This window comes from Thunnus maccoyii, chromosome 7 (assembly GCF_910596095.1).
Source record: "Thunnus maccoyii chromosome 7, fThuMac1.1, whole genome shotgun sequence".
NCBI classification, from domain to species: domain Eukaryota; kingdom Metazoa; phylum Chordata; class Actinopteri; order Scombriformes; family Scombridae; genus Thunnus; species Thunnus maccoyii.
In genome coordinates this window covers 21,594,160-21,606,236 of record NC_056539.1, presented here as the reverse complement: position 1 = coordinate 21,606,236, position 12,077 = coordinate 21,594,160, and the positions used below count along the sequence as shown (strand labels likewise).

Genomic DNA, 12,077 nt, shown 5'->3' with positions numbered 1-12,077 from the left:
TGGTATTTGTATTTGTATCTGTATTTGTTGAGGCAGCAAAATTATTTGTATTTGTAATCGAGTAAAAGTGGAAATAGGCGTAAAAATCCTGTTTTTGTTACACTTTTAATTTTAAGATATTTAAGTGTTAAGTGAGTCTCCCACATCATAGATGACTGTGCTGACTACTTTTGTGCCACTGCATAGACAGACCTGGAGCTATTTATACACCCATAACACAGAGACATCACAGCGTTTAAGGTGTAGGGAAGAACTTCAAAGGCGATTATTGCTTTGTACGTTTCATTTATTGCCTATTTTTTACAACCTAACTTTAGGGAAAGGGGAACAACAGGTTATGGAGAGTCCCTGGAGAGCACTTTGCACATGTCCATAGCTCAGTTTTATCTATGGCAAACACTCATGTAGGAGGTTGATGCGACTCCCCTCGTTGAGAGCTGCTGACTGAAGTAACAGTGCAGCAGAGGAGAGAGACTGAGATGGTGATGTAACTGACCTGCATGCTGTTATTTGACATGTTTTTTTCTTCCCGAAAACAAATAATTTTTACAATAGTTGTTCGAAATAAATATTCAGAAAAACCCCCTATTTGTGTTTTTCCAAATACAGTATTCAGACTTGGTTCCACCCCTGGTCCATTCTGCTGTTAAATACAGAAACAAACCAAAACAATAATTTTATCAGTTTTGTTACTAGCTACTGTTCTATCTCAGGAGTAGTTGTCGTCGAGATGGCCAATAAATCTTCAGATCACCCACAACTTTGCATTAAACTCGAAACTTTTAAGAGAAAGACTCAAAAAATACACTTGAAGTTGGTAGAGTTGAATGTGAATAGGTTTACTGTGCATAAAGAGTAATACAAAGCAAACCGATGCCTTTATCCCAGGATAAAGAGAAACCTAATGTAAAATCATAAAACATCATATTATATACTTTTCACAACCCCTCCTACTGTGGAGCTTATTTTCTAGACTCCACCTTGTTTTTAACCATATTCAAAACTATTCTCTCATTGTTGCTGAGTTCATTAGTGACCTTGACGCTTTGGTGATAATCCAAGTATGATTCATCTTAGAAACAATGGTGTCTCAGACTTCTCTAAAATGTATCAGTTGCACTTAGCTTGGAGATAATAATGTCATCAACATCTTCCACATTTCTCGAGATAAAAATGGGCGTAACAGCCTTGAATCATCGTACACAGAAAATCAAAATGTTAAATTACCAAGTAGCCTTCTTTTTAACTTCCCTGGGAACTGTCTCTTATTGACATAAATGTTAAACATTGGTTTGATCATGGAAAGGCAGTTTCCACCACATAGTGTACTTTAGAGGTTAGTGTCCATCAGCGTGCATTGATGTTTGTCACAGTGGGAGCTTTTTCCAGTCCTACTGTTAGGCGACACCAGAGTCAGAAATTTTTCAAATGTTGCACACAGTGGCTTCAATCAGGTTAAAAGATACGTTCAAAATTTTTCAAGTCAGTCATAAAACAATAGTGAGATGACCTTGTTTAACATTGAAACAGGTTTTGCTCGCTGTTATCATTCCTCCCGTTCATACTGACCGTTAGAATATCCCGTCAGCTGTTCAGCTACAGTTGAAGGATAGTAACTAAAAGAATGAATTTGGCACTAAAAAGACAGTAACCTTGAAAGATACTGACTTGATTTGATTCATTTGGACAGCTGAAGCTTCATATTGGCTTCAAATAAACTTTTGAATACATTTTTGTGGATTTTGTCCTCCAGCAATTACATTGAAAGTGCATTATGAAAGGATATCTGAATGGCCAGTATGAAAAGGAGGAATGATTACAGCAAGAAAAACACGTCAATGTTCATAGGGCACCTGACTATTGTGTTAGGACAGACTTGAAAATTGAAACTGTCCTTTTTAAAGGATAAAAGAAGTCAGGACTTGGGTGATTTCTGTGAAAATGTGACTGTTTTTGAAATGCATGTAAAATGTAAATATAAGAAGAGCAAGGTGGAATGAGGTATAAACAAGAATACATGTAATGTTTCATCCCTGCAGCTCTGGTGTCACTGCGTGCCTGTGACTTGAGCAGAAATAGCAGCTGGTGAATTATCACACAGCAGAGCTTTGTTGAGAGCAGTTGTACATTTCTCTGCTCCAGTACAAAAATGAAGTATTGGCACTTTAATAAAGAATTTTTATTTCTTATTGATCGTCGATGCGCTGCGCTACAGCTGCACGCTGTGTGATTTGTCAAAACGAGGAGACACAGACAAGAGGGATGAACGAGGAAGGATGAGAATGAGAGAGAGAGAGAGAGAGAGAGAGAGAGAGAGAGGGATTGGAAAAACAGACTGTGTGGGATGATAATCACAAAAAAAACATACAGAAAGATACTAGTCACATAACGTGAGGATAACGGGTTGAGTCTGTTTAAGCGTGATGTCATGTGTAAAACATGTAGTTCTATTTGTCTCTAATCAAATGTATTACTTGGCAGGTGATTTTTCAAAAAAAAAAAAAAATTTCATCAGGATTTTGAAGTGAGATAATGTTTCTGAAACACGCCAGGGGCTGCCCCTGATGTCTTGAGAAGATAACTCAATATGACAGGCCAAATTCCCTTACATGCCATTATTCTCTTTCCTTATTGCATCTCGGCTTTTCATCTGTCTCTCTTTTGTTCTCTACCATTTTAACCCGAATCCATGGACAAATGAGGGCTCGGGTAGGCACGTGTGAAGACGAAGCGAGGCAGACATGAAGGGTTGAAGGATTTGAAGTGATTTGAAAAGATGAATGAAGGTTGTATGTGTGTGTGTGTGTGTGTGTGTGTGTGTGTAGGGTGGTACCTGGCAAAGTGGCTCAGCAGTGAGCAGACCAAAGATGTGGTTGAGTGGCGGTAATTTCACACTTAGGATGTGGGGATGGAATGAAGGGATTTGAAGGGGAAAGTGCTCCAAGGGGAGAATAGCCAATTCCTTGAAGGATTGTGCAAGAGTAGGGGATGAACAAGTGATGCAAGACGCCAAAAAGGATGCAACAGGAAAGAAAAAAAGATGTCGTAGCAGCGGTTCAGGCTGCTGTTATTAACAAATATGAAGTTGCTCTTTAAGAAAGCCTTGACATTTTCTGTGAGTCGGGGGAAAAAGAGCTACCTTTGACTGCTGACACTGATGACTGCACAAGCGTGTTATGCGCAAAGCTGAAAACATCTATTCTATTTTTAATGAGTCGAAACCTGTTAGAGCGCCAAACAGAATCAAAGATCTGAGAGGAGAAAATGGTTACACTGCTGATTCCTCCACAGTCTCTTGTTTCTTGAGATGCCCTACAATTCCTGCAATGTGTCTATGTGCCAGACCAGAACAGTGAAATGAGTTTTGTGGAAAACTTGTAGTCTGTGTTTCAACCTTCTTGGAGACACAGTTTTTCCATGATTGTGAAACAATGTGATGTTCATTCGGTTCAGACAACTATTAAGCGTCACCCCTTTTGGACACCGTTTTTCTAAGCTTCTTGTGATTCTTATAAAGATTATCAACATCAACAGCCTCAGTGGAAACTTTGACAGTGTTGGGACTTTTGCTACATGAATAAAATCCTGACTGGCAACAGCAAGTTCACTGAAACTGTAGCCTGAGATCTGTACTTTTGGAGGAGGATCTGTGATTGTGAAACAAGTGTTTGCACAGCTAAACTTTTAGGTTCACTAGCATTGAAAGAAACCAATTGTTACTTTACTTTGCAACAACCTGAACCACAGGACCATAACAACATTCTTGTGGTCCTTTAATGTCCATGAAAGAGAATTCAAGAAATAAATTTGTCTCCAGTCTGAATTACCAACTAAAGTCTTTATTTTTTTGTCTTCATTGCAGAAGTGTGTGTTCTGCCACGGCAAGAACGCCAATCAGAACCGTGGCGCCTGCATCCAGTGCTCATACGAGAACTGCGCCACCTCTTTCCATGTCACCTGCGCCCAAATTGCTGGAGTCGTCATGACGCCAGCCGACTGGCCCTATGTGGTATCCGTCACCTGCCACAGGCATAAAAGGGTCACTCCAAAGGTAAGTGCAGATCAAAGCAAAGCTACTTACATATAATTGTTTTGAAAAAGTCAAAATTGTCTCACTGTTTCTTTTTGTGATGTTAAAAAGTGACTCCATAATCTGTTGGTATTTTTGTGGGGGCAGCAGGAGCCTTGAACTTTGAGACATACATTATAAACTAGCAGAGTCGCTAGTTTCACTTGACACATCTTGAACACTTTACTCCTACTTGAATCAGATTTAATAGTTTTTCAGCATCAGTTTGTAGAAACTCAGATGTTCCCTTCATAGAGAAGATGATTTTAATATATTTTCCAGCCCCTCCCTACATTAATAGCTATGTTTTATAATTGAATTCAAGCTTTAGCCCCTCTTTTTGTTTTGGTTTTAGGTATTTAGCTTTTGATCGTATCTTTCCTCTATTTTTCTCAAGAGACAGGACTCAGACTGGATGAACACACAAGCTGTAGCGAGGTTTGATCCTGTTTGAATCTATCTTAACCTCAAGCTCTCTGTCTGGGTTTTTTCTCCCCTCAGCCTCGGACAGCACCCAAAGGCACTCAGGGTCCGAACCTGGGTCAGAGGGTGATTGGTCGCAACAGTGACGGCTGGTACTACCACTGCACCATCATTGGCATAGCAACGCAGACGTTCTACGAGGTCAACTTTGAAGACGGCTCATACTGTGACAATCTGCACCCAGAAAACATATTAGTGAGTGCTCCTAACAGGCTAGTTAGACTCCTGCCTTTGCGCAATTTACAGAGATAACTTCAACAGATGTTTTCTTTTTTTTTAAAACCAGCGAGAAATATCCTAGCAACGGTTTTATGCTTTGTAGCTTGAGCATCTTGTTAAATGGAAAATATAATGACTGAATTTAAATTCAAATAACCTTTAATTAGTCATTGCCATAAGTTAGAAACAAACATAGGTTTAATAATATTAAATCCCCAAAGGATTAAATCCACTTCTGAGAGAGAGGTTGAATCAAACAAAAAAATTAAGAATTAAATCAACTCATATTGTAAAACAGCAAAACATTGAGGGAACTTGATATGAACCTTTTGCTGCCTATTAAAATACTTCAGTTTGAATTGCAGATAAGTGGAAAGTCTTACGTCCAACTGCATTTAATAATAGAGACATTATGGAAATCCTATAATTTCATAGCAGGGAAAAAAACATCCTGTCTGTTAACTGCCTTGTGTCAGTTGCAAATATTCAGTAATGTATGCAAATCAGGTCCATTATAAAATAACACATGTAGACCTCTTAAATGTCATTTTTCTGACTTGTATTCTTGCCTCCTTCATCTCCTCCCCGTCTCCTCCTTCTTCAGAGTCATGACTGCTTGCGGAGCGGCCCTCCTGAGGTGGGGGAGTTGATTGTGGTCAGCACACCCGAAGGTCAGATCCTGAACGCTTCCTTTGTCAAACAGCACACCCACAAGTTCTACCAGGTGAGAAAAACAAAAAAACAAAAACATAACATAACTGCTAGAAATTACTATCACAGTATTACTGCTCAACCTGCTTAGGTGTCTATAATCAAGACGCCCCCCAGTCAACATGTGGTTTAGATATCTGAATCTGGAACTGTCTGGATAAATCTCTGTTGAGTAAAATAATAGAAAACAATCCCATAGCAACTGCTGTTAAAATTTTTATTTTAATATATGATGCACCGATCCACCTGTTTGGTATCTGCCCATATACTGACTTTATCAAGCTGATGGCTGATAAGATTTCAGCGAAATGTGACTGATCTTTATTGAATACAGTTTCTTCTTCAGTGTTGTTTAAAAAAAAAATTGCTAGATTCTGCTGTTACATTATTCTCAAACTCAATTTTCCACGCAGTGAGGTAGCAAATTTTAAATTTAGGTGAGCAGTCATATCAGATTGGCATTCAGTATTGGCATTTACTCTGAGTCGGTATTAAGAGAGAGAAAAAGTTGTATTGGTGCATCAAGATAGCTTTTAGCAATGTTTCTAATTCCCAACTGTAATGTGTGTAACTATGAATCATTCTAAGCTGCATCAAACAGTAAAAAGCATGTTTTACCAAGGTGTGGTGCAGAAAACACTGTTGGGCCAGTGCTCTGTAAGAAACTATATCATTTAGATTTTATTCATTCCTCTGATGCTCCTCTAGAGAGAATTTATAGGACACTTTGTTTAATGGCTTTGCCACTTGCTGGTTTGGTTCTCCTGATCTGGTATTTATCAACATGGGAAAAGCTTGGCTGCCCTTGTAGATTATAGAGGAGCAGTTTGATACAGTGTGGCATTAAAACATGAAGTGGAAAGATTTAGCATCACTAGTGCATGCTGGGGAAAGTGCTTGCTAAGTGAAAAATGCAGAATTGAAGAAGATTCTGAAACTGGTGTCAGAGGAGGCCATCTTGAAAGTCACTTACACAGATATACACAAGTCTGCATTAGCGGACAAGGTTAAGTGAGGGTGTTCATCTTAGATAGTGACATAACGCTGATTTTGTGAGCAGATCTGTCTGGGTGTTCTTCCACACATGGCACAAACAGAGCAAGGATAGAGTTTAAGGACACTGCAGGTCACTTACAGTCTCTGTGTTAAAACATCAGATTAACGCCTGAAATATAATGTGTAAAATATTGAACCAGCTTTCCAGATTGTTACTGGTGAGCTCTGAAAGACGTTCTCAAAGACAGTTAGTGGGGGGTTTTTGTGTGTGTGTGTGTGTTTCCTCAGATGGCATATCTGTAAATGCACCACAATTCTATTTCTTGTGTCTGTATTCACAAGGAGTTTCTCAGTGTTACTCGTTGGCTGCATTACCGAGAGTCCTGTTAGAGGCCAAGAACACTGTTAAGATGATTTAAAAACAAGCCTCCAGCTGGTCGTTGTGTCAGGGAGCGACAACACTGACCTTGTCCCTTTTTTCTCAAAATGATTTAAAATCTACATTTACATTTAAAACACTTAGCTGATGCTCTCATCCAGTCAGTAAGCAGCTTTGGGGTTCAGTGTCATGGTCAAGGACGTTTTGACAGGAGCACAAGGTTGTCATAGCTTCCTCTTTATATATTCTTTAGCAATTGTCATCGGATAGGTCCAATGTATTTGGATTTTATGTTTTCACCCTCCTCCATCCATGTGTGCCAAACTATGTTCTCTACTTACAGGAGATACAAACTACATTGTATACTTTATATACATTTACCTTCAACCACTGTCTGCTTAATTAGAGTGTTGCAGATGTTGGGAGATTAATCCAAATTTGAATTATATCTGCTCAGGTTGAGTTTCAGGACCAGAGTCAGCTGATGCTAAAACACTCAGAGATCCATCAGCTGGACCAGGAACTTCCCAAGAGGGTCCGAGCCCGTCTCGTGAGTATTTTACTGAAATTCTGCTGACATGTATGCCAAAGTGCTTCAGACTGTTTGGTTTGGCAGATATTTGGCTTAATTGGTACAATAGATTGGATTGATAGCAGATGAAAGCAATATGAAGTGCAGCCTAACAATAACTTGTATTGTTAAATAAAAGGACACAAAGGAAGTTACAGAAAACGGAAATAAAACTATTTATTCAAGCAAGCAGCCAACGCTTTGCAGCCCACAGAGGATGAACGCCTGTGTATGTGTGTGTGTGTGGGCGCCAAAACGTGGGTCGTTAGTTTGAATAGATATCTGTTTTATCTGCTAACAGTTTGTTGGTATTCTTCTGAAACTTACATCCAGCTTTGACATGCAAAAAGCTTTGACTCAGGGCCATGTCCAGTGAGGCTTTCCATGAATATTTCAGTCAGAAGAAGAACAGTGGGTAGACTTTTGATATCCCAATCAATTTCAAAGACACTTTGCATGCACAACAGTTTTCACAGACCATGTCCAAGTGGTAAATCTGCCCACGCTTGACGATTAAACAGGACAGATCACAAACTCCAATCTTGCAGGAACTCATGAAATCTGACACGAATGTGTAATATGCGCATTAATCAACCAAGCATCAATACATGCTGCAAAACAACTGAAAACAAAGACGGGGAAAATCTTTGTATGCAGAGATGCAGCAGGTGTTGGACTGAATATGCATTCTCCTTAAACTAACTCTTAATATTGCACTAATGCCTCACCTCACTGTTATCTGAGCTCTTGTTGGCCGTTGACAAGGAATGAATCTATAATCACACCTCCATCCAGCAGCTCTGTTGTAACACAGAACCATGTTTGATTTTTGGCAAGAGCTGACCGAATTAATATCTTACATTTTACATTAATATTTTAATAATACTTGACTGTTCAATGGGTTTCTGAAGGAATATTTGTTTTCAGAAAACAAGAATATTAACATTCTATATTATCTTATTTTGCAAGATGGGTTTACTTTAGAAACAAGAACTGGAAAGTTGGGCTGAAACTAACAATTAGTTTCATTATTGATTTTTGTTTTGTTTTTATTACTAATCAAGTAATCATTTAGTCCATAAATGTCAGTAAAAAAAATCAAAATTTTGCAAGGTCTGTCTGACACAGCATCCCCCAAAATATTTAATTTAGAATGATATAAAACACATAAGCACCAAATCCTACAACTTCTCAAACTGAGAAGCTGTTTTCAGAGTAGCTGGATATTTGACATTTTGTCTTATTATCAAAATTGTTGGCAATTAATTGTCTGTCATCAATTAATAGACACATCAGCACTACAAGATAATATTAAATATACCAATGTGACAAATATGTTTACCTCATATTACCAGATAATCTTTCTTGACAATTTGCCCTCATCAAAGCCGCCATGACAAACAAAATTATTGTACTATATGTGTTATAACTGATAATCACGTCCTCAGTTTAAGTGTGAACCTGTCTGTTTTCAGGCTATACCTGTTCCCCAGGAAGAGCTTTCCTCAGCGGATGAAGCCCAAGCAGCCAAACGCCGCCGCCTTCCCTCCGGCTCTGCTCCGCCTGCTGATACCCCCATGGAGACGACAGACCAACCCGCCTGCCCCATAACTACGCCCCCAGTAGCAGAACCAGCAGCAGAACCTCAAAGTATTAGTACACTGCCGACCTCACAACCTCTGTCCCAGCTCAGCGCTGCCCCCGCCCCAGCCAGCGGTGTTCAGATGGACGCTGAGACCCCAATGGACACGAGCGCCGCCCTCTCCGACACTCTAACGGAGTCAAACCTGGCCTCGGACCCCTCGCTGACTCTGCAGTCAACCCCTTTTCAGTCGACTTTGAACTCTGACCCCCTCCTGTCCGCCCCGTCCCCTCAGCCGCCTCCGCAGCACATGTCCGACAGCTACACGCCAAGCAGCGGCTACGTTTCCTACATGGAGACCCTCCTCCACTCACATTTCCCTCAGTACGACGGCCCCGGACACCTGTATTAAAAAATCAACTCCACTATGTTATTACTCTGCCAACGGAGGCTGAGCCAATAGGAAGTAAGCTAATGGAGGTGGATTCTACTGAGTGCTGTATTAATGGACAAAAACATTTCCCACACCGGCTCTGAGAGCTCAGGGCGGGAGCAGGAAAAGACACGGACACACACAGGCACTCTTTTAATGCATGTTACTTTTCTATTTTTGAGTTAATGTATTTGCAGTGGTGCTTTAGCCTGCTCTGAAGCAGCAGCTAAAGAGGACAAGGCTTTTTTATTTAATAATATTATTATTTGTGTTTTGTTTTTTTTTTGTTTGTTTGTTTTTTGTTTTTGTTTTTTTTTCTTTTTAGGTCTTTTGCTTTTACAGATTTTGATCAGCTGCTGTGCTTCTCTCCTCCATCTTGATATAAAACACGTCTCTGGGTGGTATCAACTCCATACCTCGTTGCATTAATTCTACAACAGCACACTCCCATTTTTTTGTACAGGAAGCTAATTACTAAGAAAGCCTCTCAGCAGTGAGGCCCTGGTGGACTTCACTACTACTTCTTTTTTTTTTTTTTTTTTTTTTTTTTTTTTGGAATCAAATAACCAGCAACAAAATATCTATTTTTCAATCCAGCTTTGAAACTGTTTGGTGGAACTAAACTGGTCAATAGGAACATTTTCAACTTGGTGTTTTATTGTCGGATTGCAAGAGGAAAAAGGGGTAATGGGGTAAAAATAATGTATTGTAGGGGGGAACTCAGTATTTAAATGTCTTAGTCAGATATTGAAAGAATTAATTGTAATAGAAGAATCATATTGAATGCAAACATTAGTAGATTTGTCTGCAGGATGCATTGAATTTTTGTGAAGATGTGACACAGTAGTTAACAGATGAGACCTTTATGTATTGACGTCATTCAAATGGTCATTTGGCGGCTCCACTTTTCACTTTAAAACTGTCTCAGGGTTCCTACATCTGGAAAATAAATTTAGTTGTAACATGCCGGTCTTCGCACTGTTAAGGAAATTTAAAACAGCCCTGAAAATTGTTTAAAAAAAAAAAAAAAAAATCACTCAGCCCTAATTGGCATGTGAATATCCGTTGCGTATATTGTCATATTTGCTCCCGTTAACAGTAATCTCCACAATTCTGTAGAGTGATATTTGAACACTGTCACAGTCTGCCTGTTAGCACATGAACTGGCCAGAACTATGAAATCAATTTAAAGAATGAAAATCTTGAAAATGTCTCATATTTGGAAATGTAGGAACCCTTAAGTCTTGAAATATTTTGTACCATACTTGGTTAAAATAGTATGTATAAATCAATATTGTATATTATTAACGTTGTCCGTTTTTTTTCTATTAACGTACTTTCCTTCGGGATTAATAAAGTTCTTATCTTATCTTCTTATCTTTCTAGTTCATTTTCTGAATTGATTTCACAAACTTGGCCGATCTAAACTATTACTTTTATTTTTTTACAGATTTAAAACAGGAATATTACTCAGTTTGTACTGATAACTACATGTTTTGTTTTGTTTTTTCTGCATATGGCCATTTTGTGCTACAGTGGTGCTACAGAGACATTAAACTACTGATGGACTGAATTTCCTCAACACTGTCAACTTGTACATACCGCAGGCCTTGTGTATTGTGAATCAAACTTATAAATGTCTTTTCATTTCCCTTTCTCCCTCCCCTCCCCCCATGTCATCACAACTGATATGTTGGAACACTTCTATGTCCCTTTGTCCAAATGATATTCATCAAAAGAATCTTATTTCATAGGGATTAAAGTGGGTTGCTAGTCGCCAGCTCTTCTGTGTCCTGTGTGTTCAGTAACTTGAAAAGTTCTTCTGTGGTCATATCCCTGAAACATTAAGGGAAAAACATGAGAAACTACCAACACCATCTGCTGATTTATGACATGCCAGCATCTATGAGTAGGCAATACAGATACAAAATTTTATCACTATCATACATTTTTAGGAAACAGTTGTTAAAACTGTGTACAGATAAAATAACCTAACTGTCTCTTTTTGCAGTAAACACCATACCTGACAATTTTTGCAACAATCCTGTAAACCTACTCATCTGCAATCTGCCTAACACAACCACTTGGCATAAATGGTGTGACTATCACCTCAGTATTTACATAATCACCAGAGCCTCTCAGTATCTCAGAAAACTTGAGGTCTTACTTTTAGTCCAATTTCTGTTCTCTCATTGGGTTACTACAACACATTCTGCTTTAAACATGTTGTCAGCATATGTGCATGAACAGAAGTAGGACCCTTATGAAGGGTAATAACTGTTCGCCTTCCATGGATTAGAGAAAGAAGAGGAGAAGGCAATGAATAGTAAATAATGCACTCCTTATATGGGGCCACTTGTTAACTTGTAGTGAGCAGGAGTTAAACATTCAACATGTTATAATTAAGAAATGTGTTTATTTTTTACACTTGGAGTCTGTAAAAATCTTCACATAATCTTGTAGTTTGAGCTAGTTGGCAATTGAAATCTGAACTGAGGTTACTAATCTGGAAAAAAAACCCCATCAGTTTTTCATTTGTAATGCTTTTTCAAATTAATCAGGATGTTAAATTTTCTGGTGTATCGCCAGACCTTTAAGATGCACCTAACCAATTACACAAGTGTCACATAAGGG

At 38.8% G+C, this 12,077-nt stretch overlaps 1 protein-coding gene across 1 annotated transcript in view; it reads left to right on the top strand.

Moving 5' to 3' along the window:
• The window catches only part of kdm4b (lysine (K)-specific demethylase 4B), a 56,898-nt gene extending 45,675 nt beyond the window's left edge, over positions 1 to 11,223 (top strand). Inside the window, exons 18-22 of the mRNA XM_042416155.1 lie at positions 3,863 to 4,051; positions 4,571 to 4,747; positions 5,376 to 5,495; positions 7,315 to 7,407; positions 8,904 to 11,223. Of these exons, the coding sequence (XP_042272089.1) occupies positions 3,863 to 4,051; positions 4,571 to 4,747; positions 5,376 to 5,495; positions 7,315 to 7,407; positions 8,904 to 9,422 (1,098 nt within the window). The 3' untranslated portion in view covers positions 9,423 to 11,223. The remainder of the gene's footprint in view (positions 1 to 3,862; positions 4,052 to 4,570; positions 4,748 to 5,375; positions 5,496 to 7,314; positions 7,408 to 8,903) is intronic.
• The last annotated feature ends 854 nt before the right edge of the window (positions 11,224 to 12,077 follow it).